Raw genomic sequence first — 27,415 nt, 5'->3', positions numbered from 1 at the left:
TTTTGGATAAAAGTTGGTGGATTTTATTCAAAGCTACACCATGAATAAAGACAAGCAACGTAAATATTACATTGTTTTACCAAGTAACAGCACCAATAAAAACTCTACTATTTAATCAAAAATCAGTTTAAAAGTAAATAAATCTCTCTTATACAATCTTAAATGCTGATCAGGTATCTGCTTGAGCTGCAACTTCTTGAAAAAGATCCAAGAGGTTTGTTGGTTCAAGATGCAGGCAATGAGGTCCTTGCCTGCCGTCTTCCTCGTCAGCAAGCAACGACGGCCTTATGAGAGACACGTTGGGACTGGAAGATGAATATCCACTGAAAAATAAAGTGAGGACAGTGGAGGAATATTTTAAACCAAAACAGATAACAAATGCAGAAATAAATAAGAATGAAGAACCTTAATGGTTACCGAAGCGGAGGAAATTGTATTCCTGGAGAATGCTGCCGTGGGGTAGAAGTCGCAGCCAAGTCAGAGTTAGAATCCCTTCTGAAAGAGCTGCGGGGGAGGGGTTAAGGTAAAAGATAAAAACCTGCAGTAAACAGATGTCTCGACAATGCTTAAATTTTCCCTGCATTGCTATCAATTTCTTCGTTTTCATTCAAAGTTCTCAATTCTTCAACTCTGCCCCATTCATGTATATGCTTCCTCACCTGCTCGGGAGCTTTAAAATGTATTCTTCCTCAAACATAGCATCGGTCTGTAACAAGTTCAGGTGAAGCATCGGCAAACGAAGAGGTGAAGGAAGAGGAACAAGAGGAGGAGAGGAGGTGAAGCTGAATGGCGGAGGGAGATTGCCCATTGTAGGAGTGTGAGTTGTAGAGGCGTACGAGGGTGACAATTTAAAATATGTGATCTTCCTGAGTGGCCGGGTGATGTAACACCAGAGAGACAGCAGCAGAGACAAGATGATCTGGGGAGAAGAAGACATTTGCATCATGTAAGTAAAACTTGTTGTTGAAAATTATAAATATAGCAGAAACATGAAAATGATGGGGTAGAGATGAAATTTATAGCAAGCAGAAAAAAGAGAGAGCTAATTAATAAACCTGGAAGAAAGTGAGAGGAAGACGTGCTGTTCGGTTCAAGATGCAACGAAGATCCTTCCAAAGCGAGGCTCTTCGCACAGAAGCCAAATTCAGAAGGCTAGCAGCAGAGGGTCGCAGCCCAGGACTTGGTTCAAGCATGGAGCGCAACACAGACAGTAAACTCGGTGAAAGGTCTGTAAAGAGTCAGGTGGGTTAGAGGGAAATTGAAACAGGAACACAATTAAGGAGGGGGGAAAAATATCAAAATTGAGAGGACATGAAAGAAGAAGTTTAACACAAGGAAGTTCAGTCCCTCATACCCCCAGCTACTACTTTCTTAACAATCCTCTTGAGGAAATTCAGTTGCTCAAACTCCTGGGTCTCACTATCAGCCAGGATCTTTATTGGGGAAGCCAAATTTGAAAGTTGGACTCCAAAGCCATTTGCCGACTGGGCATCCTCCGTCGTACAAAGTCCTTCCTTGGCACACTTGAACTCCTATCCACTGACAAGGCCTTCATTCACAGCTTGAAGGAATACTGCACTTTCCTATGGGTTGGTGCCACTGCCTCACACCTTGCTCAGTGTAACGCTGAAGAAGGCAAGGCCTTCAAGATTATTGAAATCTCCCATGACAAAGCTGAATCTATGGGCACATCACTTTGCCATCGCAGAAAGGTCGGTGGTCGCTCTGTCTTCTGCCACCTCCTATCGAGTCTTGCACTCGCTGCTCTTCCCGTGCTTTGTCCCCCCACCCCACCCATGTTTTTGCAGGGCACATGCAGTCCACCATCAACCCGCTTCTGGTAAAACTACCTAAATCCACAATCACTGCTTACCTCCACTCATTCATTATTCTTCCCCCCCACCCCCACCTGTGGAACCAACTTCTACATTCTCTTCAATCTCATTCCCATCTCCAAGTCTTCAAGAAAGCTGTTCACTCCCATCTCAGATCACCCCCACCCCCCCATCAAAAACCATGACCTTTTATACCCACTACAACCCCCCCCTTTCGTCACCCCCAAGCCCACCTTCTAAATTTACAGTTTTTCCTTCTTGAGAGTTTGCTTCTGCATCCATCTTGTCCACCCCATAAGTCTTGCCTTACCACTCATTCTGCCCCACATTCATTATTTGTCCAAGTGTCCTATTTTGTCCAATCCTTCTGTTGGTGTTCCACCCCCTGTCCACTGTTGCGTCCTAATCCTATCAGTGTTTTCACTCTTCCACGAGCCTTGAATTTGTACATAAAAAAGGGACCGTGGACGACACATGAGAACATGGTAAAACTTTGATGCATCACATATCACATACACTCAGTGGACAAAACATTAGAACACCTGCTGTTTCCATGAAATAAACTGAACAGGTGAATCCAGATGAAAGCTATGATCCCTTTTGATTTTATCTGGTACATCCACTTCAATCAGTGTAGATGAAGGGGAAGAGACAGGTTAAAGAAGGATTTGTAAGACTCGAGACAACTGAGACATGGATTGTGTACGTGTGCTAGAGGGTGAATGGGCAAGAGAAAAGATTTAAGTGCCTTTGAACAGGGTTTGGTAGTAGGTGTCAGGCACACTGGTTTGTGTGCGTGAAGAACTGCAACGCTGCTGGGTTTTTCATGCTCAACAGTTTCCCATGTGTATCAAGAATGGTCCACCACCGAAAGGACATCCAGCCAACGGCATGCCAGTGGTTAAAAACGGCTCATTGATGAAAGAGGCCAAAGGAGGCTGACATGAATTGTGCAGAGCAGCAGATGGGCTACAGTTAGTCAACTGACAGTCCAGTACAACATCGGTGCCAAAATATCCGTAAAAGAATGCAAGACTCTTACCTTGACACAAATGGGGTATGGCAGCCACCGACCGTACAGAGTTCCACTTCTTTCAGCAAAAAAAACAAGAATCTGTGGTGGCACTTGGCTCAAGAAATAAAAACACTGGACATTGGAGGATTGTCAAAACTTTGCCTGGTCTGATGAATCCCAGTTTCTGCTGTTTCACGCTGATGGGATGACGAGGATATAGAGAAAACCACATAAGTACATGCATCCACCACACCATGTGTCAGCATTGCAGGTTTGTGGTGGGGGTGTGATGGTGTGGGGTGTGTTTTCATGGAAAAGTGGAGCAACGTTTGAATGCCACAGGATATCTGAACATCATTGCCAATCAGGTGCATCCCTTTCTGGCAGAGGTGTATCCATCTGCAAATGGATTTCTTCAGCAATATAATGCCCCATTACATTCCACAAGGCTAGGATTGTCAAGGAATGGTTCCATGAACATAACTGTGAATTCAGCTTACTGCAGCGGGCCTGCTCAATCACCAGATCTCAATCCAATTGAGCATCTGTGGTATGGGATGGAACGAGCTATTCGGAGTCGAGATCCACTCCAAACCAACTTGACATTTGTGGGAAGCATTGGAGTCAACATGAGCCAACATCCCTGTGGAACACTTTCGACACCTTGTTGAGTCCATACCTTGATGAATTGAGGCTGTTCTGAGAGCAAAAGTGGTGCTCATAATGGTGTGCTCAATTGCAAAAGTGGTGCTCAATATTAAGAAGGTGTTCATAATGTTTTGTACACCGAGTGTACAACGCGCACGCACACACACGCACACACACACACACACACACACACACACACACACACACACACACACACACACACACACACACACACACACACACACACACACACACACACACACACACACACACACACACACACACACACACACATACACACACCAGCAAAGATAAAAACTAGAATGGCACTACTATGTAACAACATCAACCGATATGCTTCTACCCACATAATTACATCATTATACATACTTGTATCAAGTTCAATTTAAACCCTTCCAGCTGTTCTCAAGTGTCACATTTTTACCTGACATGACCTCCGACTTTTAACCTCTTGATGCTGAAATCTCATCAGTTCATCTTTGCATCATAATATACTGGATACTTATAATAAGTTTGGTCAAAATCTCATCACCTGGTTCACAAGTTTGTGTGGCAACAGAATTGCAACCTAACAGGAACTCTGACCTCATAATTCAAGCAGTTTATCTTTATCATCATTATACATACTTGTGCCAAGTTTGATTTCCATCCCTTCAGCCGTTCCTAAGTTACCGCGGTTATGAAACTCTATCACGGACTCTGGACTTTGACCTTTTGATGCCAAAATCTAATCAGTTAGTCTTTGCCTCATAATATACTTATACCAAGTTTGGTCAAAATCCCATCACTGGTTCATAAGTTCGCACGGTGACAGAATTTGTCCCTAACGGAGCCTCTGACCTTCGACCTCCAACCCCATAATCTAATCAGTTAATCTTTGCATCATGAAATATACCTGTACCTGTACTCGGCAGCAGAGGCATCAAAAACTCGAAGGGCACTCTTCGATGTCGTGATGTCGCCAGATATGCCTCTGCCCACATTATCACATCATAATACATCCTTGGACCAAGTTTGATTTAAATCCCTGAACCTAGATTCAAAATATTAAATGATTCTGGCAGCCAGACCATGCATCCGATCAGGTTGAAACTGAAAACATATATTCCACATGACTACGAGATCATAATTGTGACATTTCATGTCAATTGATGAAATAGTTCAAGAGAAAGCATTTTAAAAATATTTCTGTTCAATCCAATATGGCTGCCAGATCATGTGACCTATTAATTATTCGTGAACACCCTGGCATCCCCAAGGATTTGGGAACATGTGGGTGGTTTCCCCTCGATCTGTCAAGCCCTTCTGGAGAAGATGATTTTTAAAGGTTTTAGAGTAAATCCAACTCACATCAAAGGTGGAGAACATTTTGTTCCTCATAGATAGGTGACCACACCTGTAAAGTTTCGCTTCAATCTAGTGAGCTGTTTCGGAAAATAATATTTTTGAAGGTTTTTACGTTAAAAACAATATGGCTGTCGAACCACATGACCGATCACGTTATCAATTATTGCCCCCCCCCCCCAATATAATTAATCCCAAGATGACCCTAAAAATTTTTCATACTGATTGGATAAAGTGTTCGACGTATGCAAGGACATCATAACGAAGCCACCTATGACATCAAAAAAAAATAATCTTATTTCCCGTGGGGAGTACTTCAAATGTGTCAAGTTTCATTTTTGCGTCTCACATAGCGAACACTGCTCTCAGAGCTCAGCATTGTTCTTCTTCTTCTTCTTCTTCTTCTTCTGAAGACAAAACCTTTTGGACTCGGCTCTTTTATATACAGGATCCGGATCTCCTTAAATACTAAACACTTGTACACATCCTCGCATTGAGGGTGCCTTTTGAGAGCGTCTATCATGAACTTTTAAATATATTCGGACATTTGCTTTAAAGTTTCGAAAAGTTCACGTTACTATTTAAAGATTATTCCATTTAATGTATTGTAATTTCGTAAATACACTATTTTCTCGTCATGAACGACGATCGTCCATGACGGGTCTCGCTATTGGCTCCGTCAAGGCACGTGACGAAATATCAGAAGTTGTTTTTTTTGTTTTGTTTTTTTCTTCTTCTTCTTCTTCTTCTTGTTCTTGTTCTTCTTCTTCTGGTGAAGACAAAACCTTTAAGACGTGGCTCTTGGACACATTTGTCCTTGTTATCCTTGAGGATGGACTTCTCCCAGTCTTCTCCACTGGTCAGATAGTCAAAACAACACTCTGTTCATGGAAGATAGAGCTCCATGCCACACTACAAAAAAGTCCAAAGAATGGCAGGACAGAAATGGGATCAAGTGACTTCCATGGCCAAGTCAGTCTCCTGACATGAATTCCATTGAACACCTCTGGGCCATATTGGATCGAGCTGTGTGGAAAAAGTTCAGGAAACCAACATTATGGGCAGAATTCCAAAACCTTTTGCGTGAAGCCTGGGCATAAATCCCACAACAGAAAATTTCAGAACTCTTTCGTTCTTTGCCTGAAAGAGTAAAAGCATTGAAATCTGCAAATGACAAGTCTACCAAATCCAAGTGCATGTATTAAATTGGATCAAATGTTCTTCAAATGATAAATAAATAAATTCTTTTAAAATCATGGTGTCTATTTATATTATGTCTCTGTACATAGCCCCTTTCCCAGGAAAGACCAGTCCCAAATACACCTCCACTCTCCCCTCCTCCCACTCCACCCTGTATTCGATGCAAAAGCAAAGTAAAGACAAATAAATAATCAACAAAAAAGGAGGATTATTACACCTGATATAAAGTCAGCGGGCAGCAATCCTCTCCTCAGTTGTTGCCATGCAGCTCCACGCTGCGGAAGCTCCAGATCACAAGCTATCTCGAGCACTGTGAGTCCAGCACTGAAAAATTGCAGTCGATATATTCAAAAGCAGGCAGAGTGGGATCAAGACACCACCTTTGTGGAACTTGTTTGGAAACATCAGCCACTTGTATTAGGATTAACAATACAATCATCATGAACAGAAACACTGAGGTATACCAACTTAAAAGGACCAATGGGACTTGATAACGAAGGTGGAATTTCTGAGAATGGTCAATGATACCATCCAGATCATGGCATAAACTATACATAAATATAAAGAGAAATTTTGCTGGCTGGCACAATTGGAGATGCTTTAGACTTTTAGAGAATAAGTGTCATGGTTTCACTGTGACAGCCGGACACTCGTGGATGTGCAATTAAATTGCATACGCCATAATTTTTGCCAACATCTTTAATCTAGCAATTTTTTTTCTCACATTTGACAGTTGATCAGAATAAATGAGAACATTACTGGATTTATTGTCACTCTGACAAGGCTTTTAACTGTTTCAGTGCTGTTGGCCATGATCATGGCTTCACATGACCGTGCTGTTGGTGACAATCATAGACCACGTCATTGTTCAACAATCTGTATTGTTTGTCGCGATTTAAGCGTTTGTTCCTCTGGTTGCCTTCTAAACCAAATTAGGTTTCATTCAGTTTGCCTGAAAAAAACACCATATTTTCATGTTGAATATTGGAAAAATTCAGCACTCGAATCGTAAAACCCAAAACAAATTTAAAAATAACATGCAAATTACTTTGTGATGATAAATACTTCCCCATGGATAAGAGAAGAAGATTACTGAAGTTGTTTTTTACCCAAATTCAACAGAGCAATTGATTCATTTTCTTTATGGGAAACATTAAAACCACCTTCAATTCAATATACAGTAATATGTATGTGTGCATGTGTGTGTGCATGTGTGTGTCCTCCATAACTCCAAAACTATAAAACCTCACAGCCTGAAACTTTGCCTGCACAAGAACAAAACTCCAAGGAAGTGCAAAAGTGAAAATTGAGTGTTTGGGTTAATTAAAACACCCCTTTTGAAGATAATTCACGGCCATATTTAATTATATCCTTAATTGGGTGATCCTCAGCCACCTTGCTCTCTGGGTCTTAAGGCATTTCCTGGGTCACCTCACTGGGGTCTGAAGCTGCCATGTTTTTTTAGCCTGCTCAACCATGCCTTGACTTGAAACAGGCAGCAACGATTTCTCAATGATAAAGTTGTTTTCACTTTCCTCACTCATGTTATCGAATGCCTGTTCATCAAAGCTACGAATCACTGGGCACATTGCAATGATTATAAACACCAGGAGACATTTTGGGCATCTTTGGGAGGTGTATGTTTAATTTGTTGCTAATTGCCTGCCAAACGAGCAGTTTCATATAAACCGTTTCGTTGGAGTGCTTGCTTGAATGCTTACGCCACTTGGCAAGCACCCTCTAAGCTGCGTGGTTGTTTGTTTCGGGAAAAGTTCCCGTGCTCTCGATGGAACATCGATAAGATAGACATACGTTTCCGCCTGTGTTGGGTCCCGTGGTGCAGTGCGGTTAGTGCTTCGAGAGGTGTCTCATCCACTGAAAATGTGCAATTTATTTTTATGGGACATCATTTTGTTTTCCCTTTTTGTGCGATCTCCGTTGAATATAATCCACTCCTCACTTTGACATCGATAGATATATAAAAACAATAAGGTCCATTTAACCAGGTGTTTGCTGTGATCTGGCTGTGAAGGCAAAGAGCATCGATTGACATTTTGTGTTCTGTGGCTTGATATATATATTTTAATTGTATTTTGCTAATTACCCACTTGAATTCCTCTTTCAAAGAACTCTGTTTGAAGGTAAATCTTTGGGTTTGTCGTTTTTATGTATTTTATGTGGGTGTACGTACACAAACTGTATTACCATAACGTAACTTGGTGTGTGCGTTTGTTTTTTTTATATCTCCATATGTGGGTTTCAGAAGGTGGAACATGTTTCAGAACGTGCTACATTTTCTCCTACATTTTGACAGATACTATGAACCGGTATAAATCTTTCCCTATTTGTTCTTTGTCCAGTGTGTCCAGAATGGATGCATGTTAACTTTGGCAGTTTGCCTTCATTTAGATATTAAACCAGCAAGACGAGGACATCTGTATTATGTGACTTCACTATCAGCCTTTCATGAGATGATGCTAGGTCAATGGCATGAAGAAGCATCCAAGTGTCTACTTCTTCTTGTGTGCTGAAGAGCTGGGGAAGATTTATTTTTCCCATTTGAGTCAATGGTTACAACTCTCTCAGCTTCTAGAAATCCACCTGCAAGAGTTATACTCTGGCCATTGATCAGTCCAGGTGGGTCACCTAGTGATGATTGTGAAATGAATGCAGCAAGATTTGCCTTGTTAGCAGAATTCTTTAGGAAATTCCTGTAATGTGGCACAACTCTGTCTGGAGCAATTACATGACTTGCAACTGCAGAAGTGCCACTTCTGCGTTGTCTTTCTTGATATTTGACAGAATGGGGAACATCATAACGATCAAATACAAGGACTACAGACTTGATGTTCCATGAATTATTGAGCAGGGCAACAATTTTGCGGAAGATAAGCTGTGCAATATCCCTGAAAGTGTTGAACTGTGTTTCATGTATCCCTTGAGAAGCGCCATCCTATCATATATGTAAATCCCTTGACCGTCAAATGGTGGAAGCTCAAGGATTTCCTCTGTTGTTGACTCCAGTTTACTGGCTAGATCTGCTTTAACACACTTCCTCATGTTGCCATCATCATAGAACAAGGCAGGTGGGATGACTGCAAGCTCATGCTGTAAGACTGTTTCCATGTTCACATTTCACTGTTTTGACACAGCCAGAAGCCTTCTAAATAACACTTCTGAATCAATCATCAACTTCTTGGTGTCCTTATCTATGTTAATGGACTTCTTGATGTCTGCAAAGGTCACAATCTTCTTTCGTGTTTCTGGATCCCAGAATGAAACAGACTTAGATACTGGTGCCAGCCTCTTTTCCATGAACTCTGTGTGCTTTTGATGACCCTCGTCAAGAAATCCAGTGAGACTCTTGGCTACTTCTGGGGACGCAATCTCACCTGTGATGATGTTTCCCACTTCTGAAGGCACAGTCTCTATATCAAATGGGTTCTGACTGTTGGTAATCACATTAATCACATTCTGCACATCAGATTCATCCCTTGCTTTCCAGCTCTTTCTCAGTTCTTTTTCTCTCCGTCTTGTCATGGCATAGCACTTGAAAGGCATTGGCATATTCACTTGTGATATGTCTGGTCATCAACCAACGGGTCATCGCTCCCTTCCGAAGTGTAAGGCCAATAATGCCACCTTCACTTTTGCCTTCTCGGTTAATTGTCTGCTCTCGTTGCTTGGTCGGTGCTGACAGCATTAAATCTGGACTTGTCAGACCTTCTGACGACTAGGCCACCTTCACACATATGCCAATAGACGTATGGATGTTTCACCTCAAGACGTTTCATATCTGCCACACACGTCGGGACATACTTTGCATAATCGTGCCTGCCTGCAGCCCTAAACGAAACAATTGCTTCACACATCGCATTTAAATGAAGTACCATCAAGCCTTCCTTCTCTGCTCTGAGTAGACACAACAAGACTTGAGCACCCTCCATAAAATCAGCCCAATATGTGAATGCAGCTGATTCTTCTCCACCAACAGCTAAGAATTCTGCAATAACTTCTGCAACCTCTGGCAACTGACTGTTCATCAGTTCTCTGGCAATATCAATTGCAACTGCATTGTCTTTGACACCACATGCATGTTTGTAGATCAAAGAACTTCTCTTCAGTGTCAGCATTGCGAAGCGATCGACCAGATTGTTCTAACCACATAACGATTGAACTGAAGAAAGTTCGGAAGAGTGCCTCATACACAATTTTGATGCCCCGTATGCCACGTGATACTTGTGTACCCTGCAACATTTGTCTTGCTGTTGCCTCAGCATACACAGATGACTCAGTTAGTAAAGCCATAACATACACACTCTTATATTTTTTTAGGCAAAACAACACTGTCACAACCTAATTATGTACTGCCCTTTCAGATTTCCTACAAAATGACACCTTATTTGTGCAAATCGGTTGAAAATTGCAGGTTTAAGTCATTTTCGTGATTTCGCAACATTCGCCAAATTATTGGAGACGACTAACACAAATCATGACCAAAATACATGCTATCCCCAATATATATTTTCACAACCATCCATTTCCGACTTCAGATATCCCAAAAACCAAAAAATTAGGGTTGTGGTTTGTTCTTCCTAGGGGGAGGGGTTACCGTGCTTTTTAGGGCCCTTATGGGGAATGGCCACAGCACTACTAATTTTGTCAGAGGTTGGGCATTGGATGCTGTCGAGCAGTCTCAAAATCTCATAAAGAACATAAATTTTAATGCCAAATTTACAATCGCCATGATCAGAACGATTGAGCTTTTTGAAATCCACTTTGTATGATGAAATATCGCCATATTTAGAGGTACTATAAATAATTCTCAAATGTACTACACTCGCATGTGATCTATGAGAATATCAGTTATTTACGATTAACAACTTGATCACGTCTAAGCTCGATCCAAAAGAACGTATGCCAGGATTGAGACACAAGACAATGGCCATTTCTAGAAACCTCACACTACTGGAACCTACCAGTGATCTAAAAGAGAACGTAGTTATGATTTTTATGTATTTGGGTGGAAAATTGCAAACTCTCTGCAGTTACCAATGTGGGATTCCAAGAAATTTATTTTTTCATTTTTACTGCATGTTGTGTAAATCACTACACTGGTGCCGTAGATGCATTTTCTCCAAAAATTAGCAATATGGGTTTGAGGATGATAAAACAAATAATAAAATGTTGATTAATTAAAGCTTGCTATAAAAATAAATGCAATAGAAAATGTGCTTAAACATGTATCCATTTGAAATTAACATAATCATATATTTCCTTTGTATGGAAAGATCACCTGACGATTAAAATTTATGAGCAGGCTGACCTCTTCCAATAAGTTGAATTCAGTAAGAAGAATTGCCCATCATCCAAAAGCTATCAAAAGGAATTCTTATAAAAGGCACCAACAAGTTGGAATGTGGATCGAAGAAAGGGTCCAGATGTATTCACTCAGCCCGAATCATTTCAAGATAATATATTTTCCCAGTCTGGGAGAGGCAGACTGACTTTATGCTATAGAAATTTATCAAAATACCCAAAAGAGTTGAGTTTGACATCATTCTAGCATTCTGTGCGTTTTTCTATGCTGGGAGAGGATTAACATGTCTGGATTTGAAATATATGCTACAACCATTCAACCAGGTCAAGTTGGGGCTGTATGAAGGCCAAAGATAAGCTCCATCTGGAGGATGTCAACACCTGACAAAGTTGGCACCAACGTCTAAAAAAAATAGAATACTATGTCTCACTGAACACTATATAAGGGGCTAAGATTCTCCATGTATTTCAGAGATCTGGAGCAAGTCAGTATTCAGATCACTCCGTATGCATATATGAGTTTGTTTATCTTAATTGTTAAATAAATGTTCAATTGTGCAGATGACTTTGAAAATTCTTTGACAGTGCTTATTATAAGAAGTCAAAATTCAAGCTCATATATTATTTGCTCTTCGTGTCCTCGCCGAACGCAGACGAGAGTTTCGGCTGGGGCTGCTTGCAGCCTATGTTGATCTCTGCAAAGCATTCGATTCAGTGAATTGGGATGAGTAGGGTGAATATACTGATTCTGGCTCACTTTTCCCCATGTAAATGAATGGGGGATTTTCAGCGATTCATTTTTTTTTTTCCTAAAAAATAAACCCCCCTATTTATCCCAAGGTATATTTATTTGTCTCCCCTTTTAACCTCGGGACACTTTTTTTTTCAAATAACCAATGCAATAAGATAAAGATTTGTTCAAGTAGTAAAGTAGTTATGTGATTTGTTAAAGGTGATTCTAAAGAAATATCTGAAACATCTAAGCCTCGGGATACTCTTTTTCAAATAACCAATGCATATTGTTTTGCTCACTCGTTGAACCTATAAAGATTTGTTCATTCTCAAATTCCTTCAATAGTTTAATTTTCTTTGCACAATAATCCCCATCTAAAATATTTAAAAACAAAACATTTGAATCTTTATATTTTTTAAGATACCCCTTTTGTGCCATTACGAAATGCTAAACTTCTCTTAATGATCTCGTCTGACCACCTCCTGAGCCACAGGTTATTTTTTGTTAAGCCACGCCCACTTTCCTCTAAGCCCCGCCAACTTTCCTGTGGAATTTTTTAGCCCCGCCCACTTCTGCTAAGCCCCGCCCACTACCATGAGGTATTTTTTATAAGCCACGCCCACTTTTCTTAAGCCACGCCCACTTTTGCTAAGCCCTGCCTACTCTTACATCATTTCCAGTTCATCTCTGACTCACAAAGAAATCACGAGAAAATTACAGCATGTTATGGTTTTGAAAAATTTCCCAACGAAGGCTTGCCTGGGCTTGCCCAGGGAATTTCCAAAGGAAACCACACCCACCAGTCTTTCCCTATAAAAGCCTCAAGCCCAGGCTCCATTTTATACATATTTTTATCTTGCCAAAACGAAGTTTTGCAAGATATGTTAGTCAGCTTGTATGTTTTTTTTTTTTTTTTTGTCTGTAATCACGTATAAAAAAATTCTGCAGAGCACAGTTATCATCGGAAATTTTTGTAACTTCGCAGATCAGAGGCCTATAGAGGTCCCTTTCAGTGCACAAAATTTTGAAGGTCAAGGTCAAAGGTCAAGGTCACTTTGGGCGCAAATCAGGGGATTCGACGAAACCCTTATTTTTTGAGTAATTTTGATCGGATTGTCTTCAAACTTCATGGGAATATAGTTCATGGTCTGGCGCTCAGCTGATTAATTTTTGGTGGCGATTGGCCTTGACCTTCATATGTTTTTTTTTTTTTTTTGGTCTGTAATCACGTATAAATCACTCTGCAGAGCACAGTTATCATTGGAAATTTTTGTAACTTCGCATATCAGAGGTCGAAAGAGGTCCCTTTCAGTGCACAAAATGTTGAAGGTCAAGGTCAAAGGTCAAGGTCACTGTCGCAAATCAGGGGAGTCGACGAAACCCTTATTTTTTGAGTAATTTTGATCGGATTGTCTTCAAACTTCATGGGAATATAGTTCATGATCTGGCGCTCAGCTGATTAATTTTTGGTGGCGATTGGCCTTGACCTTCATATGTTTTTTTTGTTGTTTTTTTTGTTTTTGGTCTGCAATCACGTATAAATAACTCTGCAGAGCACAGTTATCATTGGAAATTTTTGTAACTTCGCATATCAGAGGCCTATAGAGGTCCCTTTCAGCGCATAAAATTTTGAAGGTCAAGGTCAAAGGTCAAGGTCACTTTGTCGCAAATCAGGGGAGTCGACGAAACCCTTATTTTTTGAGTAATTTTGAGCGAACCGTCTTCAAACTTCATGGGAATATAGTTCATGGTCTGGTGCTCAGCTGATTAATTTTTGGTGGCGATTGGCCTTGACCTTCATGGTTAGCACCTGAGGTCAAACATATTTGACCCCAAGGTCAAATTTTCAAGTTTTAGGAACCATATCGTGTAGTACCTCAAATTGAACAGCTCGATGAGTGCTTTCTAGATATGTCAAGCTTGAGACATTATGACGTCATTTGGTGACGTCATGAGGCAAAAGCATATTTTTCATGGTTACTCTGTAGAACGATTCTCATCGGAATCTCTCGTAGGCAGATATTCCTCAAGGAGTCGCTCCTGGTGGATAGCAGCTCTGTTCACCTCAGTGTGACCTTAAAGAAGTCACACGTGGTCACCTTTTGGCAAGATACGGGTCACCCTGCGGGTGACATTGGTTTATTTTGCTGGCAATGGTGTGCTGTGTGCTTGCCTGGAACTCTCCGACTTGTATGGAACTAAACCTTCAAGTTTATGAACTGGATTCAAACCTCTTATCCATTGAGGTAAGATTTTATTTCCCTATTTTCAGTTCCTTTTAAACATCGACTCGTTTAATAATTAAATAACTTGATTAATACATTATTACTTTCTCTCACAGGAAATTGTATCTGAAATGCAATATGAAAATACCGATTTTGCCACAACTTGGGGCGAAATTGTTGGCTTGGTTGAAGACCTTGTGAGCGACCAAGACCCACAGAACGAGCAAGACCTTGAGTGGGATGACTTTGGGGTTCCTTGGAGATTGACTACTTGTATGGAACTAAACCTTCAAGTTAATGAACTGGATTCAAACCTCTTATCTGTTGAGGTAAGATTTGATTTTCCTATTTTCAAACTTTGATTGAAGCATACTCATTTAATAATTAAATCACTTGATTAATACATTATTATTTTCTCTCACAGAAAATTGTATCTGAAATACGAAATGAAAATACTGCTTTTGCTTCAACTTGGGGCGAAATTGTTGGCTTGGTTGAAGACCTTATGAGCGACCAAGACCCACAGAACGAGTTCATCCTTGATGATCCAACCAAAGAGTTATACCTTGGAGACCAGCAAAGTCCTGAAAAAGAGTTTTACAACAATAGTACTCATTGTGAGTTATCAAGACAATACCCCCTGAACAAGTTATACCTTGATGAGCCAGAATACAAGTTTTACCTTGGAGACTCACAATTTTCATACATTTTGAAAAATGGAGATTTCCTTGATGATCTACAGTTATACTATGTGAGATCTATCACTGAAACCCATCAAAATTGGAAAAATGGAGATTTCCTTGATGATCTACAGTTATACTATGTGAGATCAATCACTGAAACCCATCAAAATTGGAAAAATGGAGATTTCCTTGATGATCCACAGTGATACTATGCGAGATCAATCACTGAAACCCATCAAAATTGGAAAAATGGAGATTTCCTTGATGATCCACAGTTATACTATGTGAGATCTATCACTGAAACCCATAAAAATTGGAAAAATGGAGTTTTCCTTGATGATCCACAGTTATACTATGTGAGATCGATCACCGAAACCCACTATATTTCTGGAAATTGTAAATCTACCTTGGAGCCTTGGATAGATGGTTATATTTTTGGAGACTTGAAATGTGGGTTCTGGCTTGATATCTCACAATGTGATACGTATCTTGGAAACTCAACAGGAATGTGGTTATACCTTGGAGACTTGGAAAGTTGGGTTTATTTTGGAGACTTGAAATGCTACCACTCTTTGGGATCGAAACCTATCAAGAAAAGTTCTTACTCCCCCTTTCTACATCATCAAACCTGAAAGCCTTAAAAGACAGAATTGGAAGAAGAGAAAAAAAAAAAAAACGAAAAAATATATATAGGTGGAAATCTCATTTTGAAAAAGACATTGTGTTGGGTGAGGGTTGGGGGGTTGGGGTTAAGATTTTGAACGTGAGGGTTGGGACACACACACACACACACACACACACACACACACACACACACACACACACACACACACACACACACACACACACACACACACACACACACACACACACACACACACACACACACACAAAGTTAAGCCTTGACTATTCAGTTGAGGATTCTGTGTTTGGGGTTCACAGATCTAAGAACGTCCCCCTTGACAAATTATATACTGTTCTCCACCTCAGACTTGGCCCTCTAGTGTCCACAAAGGTGTATAGTAGGAGGGAGTGAAGCGCCAACCCATTGCTCCCATGGGTATTATCTGCTTAGTTTTGTCTTTTGTAATTCCTGTGAATAAAATGAACCTAAAATCTCTTCCCCTTCCAAATCATAGATCTTATAAGTCAAAGGAACCGTATCTATTACATCAACAATTTTAAAAAGTTCGTTTGTCCATCGTTTAGTATAACCCTTTTCAAAATGAGATTTCCACCTATATATTCTTACGATATCACCAACTTTGAACTTAGGTTTTCTGACATTAATCTCTTTTTCATATTTTAATTTTGTAAATTTTTCTGATGGTTTCATATTTGTTGACGTGTGAATCGTGTCATAATACTTATTCACAATATCCTGAATAAAAGATGACCATTGTTGTGAACAGAGTTGTGTGAATTTTTTATATAGTCTCTCTTTTAAGGTACGATTAAAACGTTCAACAACAACTGCCTTCCTTTCATTAAAGGTACTGTATAATGTAATACTGTTATTTTTTAGAAAATTCATAAATGTCTTGTTATAAAACTCTCTACCCTCATCAGTCCACAATTTTTTCGGTTTTCTCTGACTTTTATTAAATATCTGTTGAAAGGCGAACATAAGAGTATTACCTGTTTTGTTTTTTAAAGGAACAACCCATGCGTATCTACTCCTCAAATCAATAATGGTTAAAGCATACTTGTACTCCTTATCATTATTGAGTTCAATCAAATCAGCGGACCAGATATAATCAACTTCCTTGGAATAAACCTTCCTTCTACGAAACTTTGTGAATATTGGTTTATGTAATTCATCAGCTAATTGCTCTTCAGTCTTAATGACATCATTAGAGCCTATAAGTTTTTTGAATTTCCAAGTCCAAGTTTCAATTTAGCACTGATCATCTTCTTCACGATGAACCGATCAACTTTTTCTGTCAAGGTTGGATTTTGTATCAGAGACAAATTATACAACATTTCTCTCTCGGCTTCATGCTTTTCTTCCAACGTTGTGGTATTTCCATCATCAATATCGTGTCTCATGCACACTTCATCAACTCTATTGATGGGTTTACTCCATGATTTAGGATTGTCTGCCTCATCTAATCTTTTATCCAAGTTTGTGCCTGGACCACAGAAAGAATACCCTGGTAGATGTAATTCCCCTGGTATTCCAGTAGTTGTAAATTTACTTCCTGATAAAAACTTTTGTATATCTCCTCCTGGTTTGTGTTTGGAGATAAATTGATTTTTTTTTGAACCACACAACGAACATATACCTTTTTGTATAACCCTGTTATTTTTACTTTTAATATATGAAATATTTTTAGTATTAGTTTTCTTTTTACATTTGAGACAATAACTCATTTAATTATGAGAAAAATTCCTGTAAAGTGCAAAAACCTTTTTAGAATCCAACATGCACATTTGAATCTGAATTTTTAAAACATAAAGAATCCTAAGAAATGCCTTCACTCTGTCCTCCATTTATTTAAGAAAAAAAAAAAAATGAAAAACTTGAATTAAAATAAATATCTTGTCGATGTCAATAGTCTTGTTGAAAGTATTGCAAATAGACTTGTCAATTCTTTGTTTTCCTCCTCGGTGGGTTGAGTTATTTTCTGTAATACCCCCAATCTTTTTTAATCTCATCGGTTTCCATATTTTTATATTTATTTAGTCTCGCTCTTTCCTCCCTCTCCTCCCTCTGCTCCCTCTGCTCCCTCTCCTTCTCTCTCTTCTCCCTCTCCTCCTTCTCTCTCTTCTCCTTCTCTTTCTTCTCCCTCTCCTCCTTTTCTCTCTTCTCCCTCTCCTCCTTCTCTCTCTTCTCCTTTTCCTCCTCTTTCCTCTCTTCTTCAACTCCTTCCTCATCCCTTATTACCCTTGAATCGCTTACACCCCATAGAATATCATACATATATTCATCAGGATTTCTTGTTATTCCTGAATCCAAAATAATTTTTTTTTACAACAGGAAACCAATAAAATTTCTTTTGAATTTCTAAAAGAGCCTTACCTTTTCTTAACTTTATAATCTTTTCATTTTTTAACATTCTAATTAAATCTAAAGTTGTCGGTTTATCAACATCAGCATAATGCCAATCTTTTATTGAAAATACCTCATTCTTATGTTGTAGAACATATTTATTAAAATAGCGAATACCCTTTTCTTGAAGGTATGCTTGGATACAGAAATGATAATTTTCTTGAAGCCTTCTTGCTGTCATTTATGTATTAGAAATATATGTTGGAATAATATTATGGCACGAAACACCTCCCCATCTTCCCATAGTTAAATCATTTTGTATTTGCTTACTTATTAGATAGAATCCTGTTTTTTCTGTATTCATGATATAAACAAGGGCAAAACCATTATTATATTTACCCTTATTAAATTCTTTTATTTGTTGTTTACTAATCGTGGCTCAACAAAACTCATTCTCTTTCCCAAGTGGATAATATTCTTTCTTACGAGACTAATTTCATTGTTCCAGGTCTTCGAGGTCAATTTTAAATGACCAATTATACCCTAAATCATTCATATCATACCCCCATTGTTCTATTCTCATACAAACGATACGCTCTTCTTAATAAAAATTTATTTTAATTCGAACTGTGAATTCTGTATGACCTGGAGATAATATCAACACTTCTGTATCTTTGGAATACACGGCCGTTTTATTTAAGGATATATATTGTTATAAATCGCTTAATCTCACCAAGTCATTCGCGTCAGTCGGGCTTGGAAAATTTTTTAATTTATAAGCATTTTTCATGTTAATATTTTTGGTTATATTATATTTTTGTCGTTCAGCCTGTGCCTTTGTGTAATAATTTGATAAATCAATATCCAGTTCTTGGGATACACCAAAGATAGAACCATCTTTACCAACATAAGTCATTTATATTAGATTAAAAATAATATCATAAAATTTCATATTTTTGTTGAGTTGAAATAACACATATAGACAAAATTGACCACAACACTTGGAATTTAATTCTTGGACTTGAAATGTTTGATAAACACCATTCTGTAAGAATTTTATGACTTCAACAGGTGGTGGAAGACCAAAACTATCAAAATAATATTTGTCTTGACTATTAAAAATACAAACCCAGTGAGAACCGTTCCCATTATTATCTTCGAAGTTCATAATAATATTCTTTGTATGTTTCGGCACATTTGTTAATTCATCTCTCATACAAATAACCACATTATGAATTTTTAATTTCTTACAATATTTGACAAGTTGTAAATTTGATGTTGTATTCTTTCCAAATTCTTAAAACCACTCATCAATGCTCATTTATTTATTAGAAAGATATAATCTATTACCTCTTTTCGTTAATTTTACACCTGCTTGTGCTATAGAAGAAAGCATATCTCCAACTAACAATCTCGCTTTATCAGGCAAACCTTCAAGTTTTTCAGCAAAATCTACAATTACACCACTTCCACTAATTTGTTTCTCCAACTCTTTGTTATGTCTTTCCAATTCTTTTTGAGCCTGGAGTTGAGCCTTCCTTTCGTTGGCAATTTTCACTGCTGTTGAAATACCACCCGTCAATGCTCGAACCGCACTTAAACCAGCAAATAAAGGAATTATAAATGGGAGAAATCCTCCACTCGTCCCGCTTATTGAATATTTTTTCAACATTTGTCATTTTAAGTGAGCCAGTGTCATTCAAGATTTTAACCTGTTCTCTTGTGAGCAAAACATCAATTCTTACTGCTCCTTTTCTCTGAATTGTATTAACGTTAATCGTACAAGACTTTTGATTTTGAACACAAGATGATAGTTTATGAAGATTGATTTGATTAACATATACCCCAGTTGGTACTTTGCCATTCATTTATTTAACAAAAAATTATGTGAGACTAATCATCACACCATTATCTGTATTATTCTGCAATTCTGTTTCTTCCAAAAGCAAACAATATGCATCAACTTCTTCACTCTCTCCTCTTTCAATGTAAAGGGAAGTATCCACTCGATTCGACTTTATAGTTTCCTTTTGAGCGCTCAGGTCAAACACATAGATTGTATACAAACTTTTAAATGCTGTCATATCCAAAATAGGTTCTTTATTTCCATTACTTTCACACACCTTTTGGTAAGACTTGTATGCTTCAGCAAAATCATTTTTTTCCCAATTAATTTCCAATCTATCTCGTGCATAAAATGTTCCATCTAGAGAAACGCGAAGTTGTTTCACCTTAGCATTATCACTCAATGCATTATTCTTATCAGTCGCAGTAGCACCATCTGGCTTTTTAAAAATGATCCACAGATATCGTGGCTTTCCTTCCAGAACACCCAAATTCAACGTGTAAGTGGTTTGGTTGAGTTTCACGTGTTGACATCTTCTTTTGAGGTATGATACACTGAGTGGTTTCTTTGAGTTAAGTCTTCTGTTCAAGATGTCTTCTGTTTTAAGATTAGGAGTATATTCACTAATATACCAACTCATTTCCTCAATTACAAATTTATTCTGATCACCAAAAGCACTACCAACACCAAAAAGCAATCTATTTTCATTATCATTCCTTTGTAGTTGAAATCTAATTTTAAGACCATACAGAACTTTATCATGATCACAAAATCCAAATATACCTTCAAGAGGAACTGCCACAGTAAAACTATTAACTGCTTTTGTATCATCATTATGCGCTCCTTTCCTTTGAGTATATCCAGGGTCTGTGTTTGTTCCCGTTGACATATCAGGAATAAAACATTCGACAGACCCCTTTCCCATTCTATCACTGAATGTATTGAGTGTAAATTTCATCATTTCAGATACAGCAGAAACATAATCAACCGCTTCAACTTCTTGTGTTCCAATATACAAACGCACACTATCAAACATTTTCCAGAAGAAATCATTTATGAGTGTAGCGTTTGTGTTATTCCCAGCCTTCGTGAATTTAAATTTACACAACAAGAAACTTTCGGATAGATTCAAATACGTTTGTTGATTATTTATTTCAAAACTTTTTGTACCATTCGTATTCCAGTCTGTTCCAGTTATTGCATTTACCTTGAAGTAATCTTCTTTTTTAGTGGAGTTTGAGATAATAATAGTATCATCCAAATCATAGATATTATCAATTGCTTCCATACTTGTATTTATTTCGGAAAAAAGATGTTCAAACTTTTGAAACCCTGATCCAAGTATTCAAATTATTTTCTGTCGTTCTTGGGGGGACAACTGAGTTTTGCCTTTCTTAATTTCTTTTATTGCTTGTAATTTATGAGATTCCTTCTGGGCATCTTTTCTGTTCTTTACAGCACCTGCGACATTTCCCACAGCAGCAGTTGAACCAATTAGGTCTTTATTTTTAAGAATAGTTGAACCAATACCCATTAGAGTATCAATTATCCCATCTCCTCTAAATTGATGTCCAACACCCCTTTGTCTCTTAGGTTTATAGTATCCTCTACCAAGATACATACCTTCACCCTTGTAGTATGGGGATAGGAACATCCCATCCCCTGTAATTATTTTATATTTTCGCAACTCGTGTTTCCTCACAATAACCATCGTATTTATTTATTGGAAAACTTCACGTAGGTGAATTCTGATGGATATAACTTCTCCATTAAAAGAAATCATACGATTATCTTGGTCGGTTATCCTAAAATTTACTCTGTGTATGGTTTTTCCTGACACAGGGAGATAAACCAAATTTTTGGGTTCCATATTGAATTTATAACCAATTGGGGTTGAGTATGCACTGAATGAAAATATTGTCTTTGTTTTTATTCCATCATTATAAGCACCATCAATCAAATCACAGTGAATTAAAACCGAGTTTATTCCTGAGGATATTTGAATGACATGATCACTGTAAAACGTCCCATTAGTTTCAATCTTTTTTGAGGAGAAACCCAATAAGTCTCTAAATGAATTATCAATTGTGAATTAAACCTTGTAGTTATTTTTAACCTTAATCGTGGATTTTGAAGTATGTTTTTGAATGTCGATAACAATATTTTTAGGTTCATCACCCTGTTCTTTCATAAGACGAGCAATTTTGGAAGATATTTGAGAAATCTCATATGCTCCGGGTGAGACTGTTATCGTTTTGTATCCACTTCCGGGATTATAACTAAACTTGTCATTTTTATCAGTTATATTAAAAAAGGTATAATAAGTTTCCATGGACAATAAAGATGCCTCATATTCTTTTGTTGGGTCAAGTTGTAGTGGGTATGGAAATGAAGATGTGTGGTCGCTTGTTGTGAAATTAAAACTCAGGATTGTGCTTCTCATCTTATTTAATATGAGATAAAATGTCTTTATATTGAGATTTATTAATTATTTTCATGTTCATCAACTGTTCTAAAATGGCTGATGCTTCATTAAAACAATTGTTATTTCCAGCCTTCTTACTACCAAACAACAATAACAGTCTATTAACTAATTGCGATGGGTCATTTGGAAGAAAACTAATACCTGAACAAAGGATACTTAAAGCCTGAATAATGTGTTTCTCCTTCTCATTTTTCCTACTTTTACCAGAAATACTAACCCTATAATTTAGAGTGTTCAGCAGATCAATATATACTCTATCATCATTATTTTTCATATCCAATGGTTTATCAATATACTTTGATTCATCCCTCACAGTTGAACATTGTCTTCCATCTTTTGTGAGAAGAAACATTAATCTCGGAGTTAGTTTAACAGGGGGTTGAGCAGAACCCAAGAACCTTAATTCATTATTAAATATCAATACCTTTTCTTGAACAAGATGAAATATTGCTGGTTGTTCTGTTGGAATGAGTCCTGCTTTGGTTTTTGAATCCGTTGAATATTCATTGTTTTGAAGAGCATTCACAATATAATCAGGGGGTCGATTAATCTCTTCCAGTTGTTGAAATAAACCTTCATCATCATATTCTAATTCTCCTAAATGCTCTAATTCTTCCTCCGTCATTTGATAAAAATCTTTTAACATTTGAAGTTTTTTAGGAGTATATTCTACTGTGGGAACTGTGGGAACTGTGGAAACATCTTTCATTTTTTTCTTGGGAAGTTTTCAAAAGTGGTTTAAAAAATTTCTCTTGTTTTCTTTCAAATGCTTCTTCACCCGTTAGTTTCTGTCTGCGTTTCTTCTTTATGTCTTCCTGTTGTTTTACAACTTTTGAAACCAACTCTTGATGTTCCTTAAATCTTCTTGCTCTTTCTTTCGCATCCATTTATTTATTGGAAAATATCATTTAATGAATTGTAAAGATCAACAGGGAAATTTTCCTTTTCTTCATCATTCAAGTAGATGTGTGCAAATAAATCCTTTTCTTTAAATATTTTATCAAATTCTTTATTAACATTAATACGAGTTGTTATTTCTTCTTCACTAATACTTGCATCTCTGCTTTTCATACGTTTTGGTTGAGTTTCTTCATCAACATCAAAACCGAATGATAAAATCTTCACTCCGCTCAGATGTTTAATAATTTGTCTCGTTCCTTCTGGTTCGTTTCTAACATCCCAAGACCACCAGATTTTAGTTTCCTTAACTCACTCTAACAATGTCAATATTTTGTTGTACCAAGAGAAACCTCCTCAAATATTTGACCTTCATTCCTCAATCGCATATGTTCCTCCACTGAAATATAGTGATAATCTTCACCTTTTACTTCTCCAGGTCTTATTGCTCAACTTGTTGTTGATACAATGCGTATCACGGGGTGTTTTTTAAGTAAATTTACAATATTCTCATTTGTACTACACAAGAACCTTGATTTATGAAAGTTTTTTCCAAAAGCAGATTTACCCACAAGATTTATAATAATAGATGTCATTTATAAATGTAATTGTTTATAAAACAAAAAATATATCCCTTCATATCTCATCTTGTTTCACAACAATATATTTATATTTTTCAGTCGTGTGCTTCATGTAATTCCCAAATTCCTTTTTACTACTTAATGTAGAACAATTATCTCTCCAAAAATTATTTATATATATTGAATTTAACTTGAATAAAATAAAAGTATTAGGATTGTTTCTGATGAAACGACGAGGAAGTTGAAAGTACGATTGACTAAGATAAATACAATTACAAGAAGAATGTCTCCCTCTTGTGTAGTAGCTGTCCATTACCGTTTGGTTTCTCTCATTAACACAATCATCAAAGATAACGAGGTTCTTTTTTAATTTTTCCAAATCTTGGGGAGACGGGATATCATCCGTATTATCACGAAGAATACAAGTTATCGGTTTTGATTTCTTTTTACATCTCTGTGTATCACAAAATAGTTGAATTATATCTTCAATGTTATAATCATTTCGGTTTTTTTGAAGTTTAAATAAACCGATTATATCTTCTTTTTGAAGACCAGCATTAAAACCTTGTGAGAGTAGTTGATACTCTGGTTGAAATGTCGACTTTGTGAAAATTATTAAATTATCATAATCTAAAAAGTTGGGAGTCAGGAGCATCTTCAAAAGTAAGCAGGTTTTTCCACATCCGCTTGAACCAACTATGAGACATCTTAATGAATTTGGAAGATTTTTATGGTTGTTAAATTTTATCTTATTTTCCCAAATGGCTAAAAAATAATTCATTTATATATTTGAAAAACAGGTTATTTAATTTATTATTGGCTTTTTCAGAAACTCGATATTTTATCCTAAGTTCAGGTTTAATTTCAAGATAATCCATTATTTTATTTATGCAATATCTTGTGTTGATATTTCCCTGAAAATCACATCCATGAATGATATACAACAACAATCCTTTGAACATTTCTCTAATAGGTTCAGTTTCTTCCCTTGTAAGGAAAGGTGTGTTATCACCCTCATACTTTACATTCATTTCTCCAATCAATCTTGTAAAGTAATTCATTTTTGGTGTAAATCTAAAATAATTATTTTCCTTTTTAAATTTTTTATTATCATTAATGAGAAGCTAATCACAGAATATACATTGTTTATAGGCTTTTGACTCTGTGTTTAATCCCCGTCTTTCACACGCAGGAAAATTCTCAAATTTGTCATGTGGAGAATCAGGAAAGTCCAGCATATTTATAAAGTAAAACTTTACTTAAACTGAAATTCATCTATACTTTCAGTTGCATATTGACTCAGATTTAATAATATTACCATCGATATCTATGTACTTTTTTTCATTACCAGATTCAACGACAACATTTTTTATATTAAAGGTAATTTTAAAATGATCCTTAACTTCTATTGAACGAAATGTCATTTCACCTGATATATTAACATCCTTTATTTCATCAGGATTTACATCTTTCGGGTTGTTGAAAAAAATACAAATTTCTCCTTGCATATTACAGATGGTCTTATCTTTTCTTTCTAAAGCTTCATCCATAAGGTTTTGTTTTTTGATACTTTTTCTTGTTTCTTTGCTTTTTCTAGTTTTGAATATATTACCAGAAGGAGAGGAGAAACTTTTGTTCGAGATACTTTAATTGATGTTCTACCAGTTATACCAAAAGCCCTTCCACTGAAGTAAATTGAAGAACTCATATTATTCGTCATAATTGTTTTAATCCAATCGTTGTTATATTTATCTTTGTTCAATTTTACATCCTTGACATATTTCTCAGTATCTTTTACAAATGAAGAGATTGATTGAAACTTGTCTTTTGTGTCTTGAAACATTGTATACTTGAAACATTGTAACAATGAATATCAAGTGAAAAAAGTTGGAGAATAAAATGGTTTTAAGCACAGATTCAGCTATAAATTAAATGAAATTTTCATGAAGAAAATTTTACTTTAAGCAAAGTTTTATTATATAAATATGGTAAATACAACATACTGCGATGTTTGTAATCACGAATATAAACATTATAAAAAACACCTTCGAACCAACAAACACACATTTAATCTATTTCATCAAATATCTCCTCTTGAGTTGGAAAGAAAACTGTGATATCTGCTCAAAGGATGTTTTGAAGAGTAGTTATAATAGACATCTTCAATCACAAAAACACAAGAAAAATTAGTTTAAAGTAAAGGGAGACTATTATATTGAAAACACTGATGGGGCATTTAAAGGGCATATAAAAATAAGGATTTTTCAATTTGGAGAACCCGGTCCATGATCAATAGCTGAATCAATTGAAATAGTGAAACCTGATGTTGAAAAAGTTATAAGAAAGACATTAAAAGAAATAAAAACTTTAAAGTTTTATATGGGAGTGAAAATGAATATGGAAAGACAAGATGAAGAACAAACTCCTTATATGAGAACAGATCTTCATTTTATAACATCATTTCAAGATTTTTTGAATAGTGGGGTTTATGAAGAACTATCAAGACAAGAGGAGGATGTTGATAATACAGTGGTCGGAAGTGGATTTCATATTAAAAAAATCATCTTTTTAGATATACACATTCTAAAATCAAACCCTCTTAAAGCTTCTTCTTATATTGAATTACCAAAAGAAATAAAACTAAAGAAGGCAGTTGTTAATATTAAGAACAATGATAATAAATGTTTTCTCTGGTCTGTTCTTGCTCACTTACATCCACCAAAATGTAATTCAGAAAGAGTAAAACAATATCTGAAGTATGAGAATACCTTGGACATTAAAGATTTTAAATTCCCAATGCCACTAACAGATATTCTTCCATTTGAGAAAAAGAATAATCTTTCTGTTAATGCATATGGATTAACGGATACAAACACAGTTCAAATCTTAAAAATTTTAAACTATAAAAATGAAGAAACACACATTGATCTTTTATATTTTAGTGTTGGAAAGAATTCACATTATACATACATCAATAATTTATTAAGATTAATCTCTTCTCAGGTATTCAGAACAGTAAACAAAATATATCCTTGTAAGCGATGTCTTAATTCATTTCATACAAAAGAACGATTAGAACAACATTCAAAATATTGTAGTAATCATAAATCAGCTGTAATTACAATGCCTAAACCTGGTGAAAAGATTTCTTTTGAAGATTATAATAAATCTATCATGCACCCATTTGTGATAAACGCTGATTTTGAGTGTATCCTTAAAAAGATAAATACTGCTTCTCCTAATCTAAAAGAATCATATACAAATAAATATCAAAAACATATTCCTTGTGGTTTCTGTTATTATATCAAATCATCTGTTGGAGAAAAGTATAATAAACTTGAACATTATAGTGGAAAAAAATGCTTCACAAGAGTTTGTAAAACGATTAGAAAAGGATTGTATAAGACTAACTAAATTAATGAAAGAAACGAATGAACCGATGAAATTAACCAAAGAAGAAAAATTAGAATTCAGAAAGAACAATATCCGTCATATTTGTGAGGAGGAAATTGAGGAGTCTAAAGTTAGGGATCAATGTCATCTGACTGGTAAATATAGAGGTCCCGCTCATTCCTGTTGTAATCTTAATTA

At 36.6% G+C, this 27,415-nt stretch overlaps 1 protein-coding gene across 9 annotated transcripts in view; it reads right to left on the bottom strand.

The window, feature by feature from the left end:
• The window catches only part of LOC147034988 (membrane-associated tyrosine- and threonine-specific cdc2-inhibitory kinase-like), an 84,492-nt gene continuing 57,077 nt past the window's right edge, over positions 1–27,415 (bottom strand). For all 9 annotated transcript variants that reach the window (XM_085892031.1, XM_085892063.1, XM_085892014.1 and 6 more), the window contains 5 exons: positions 6,281–6,387; positions 1,056–1,228; positions 660–919; positions 418–504; positions 1–323 (listed from right to left, as the gene is read on the bottom strand). In XM_085892031.1, the coding sequence (XP_085748157.1) occupies positions 170–323; positions 418–504; positions 660–919; positions 1,056–1,228; positions 6,281–6,387 (781 nt within the window). In that variant the 3' untranslated portion in view covers positions 1–169. The remainder of the gene's footprint in view (positions 324–417; positions 505–659; positions 920–1,055; positions 1,229–6,280; positions 6,388–27,415) is intronic.

Source organism: Eptatretus burgeri, chromosome 1 (genome assembly GCF_056783735.1).
Source record: "Eptatretus burgeri isolate ZD-2024b chromosome 1, Ebu_testis_v1, whole genome shotgun sequence".
Taxonomy (NCBI): Eukaryota; Metazoa; Chordata; class Myxini; order Myxiniformes; family Myxinidae; genus Eptatretus; species Eptatretus burgeri.
The sequence above is the reverse complement of the archived record's forward strand: the minus strand, read 5'-3'. Positions and strand labels throughout refer to the sequence as shown.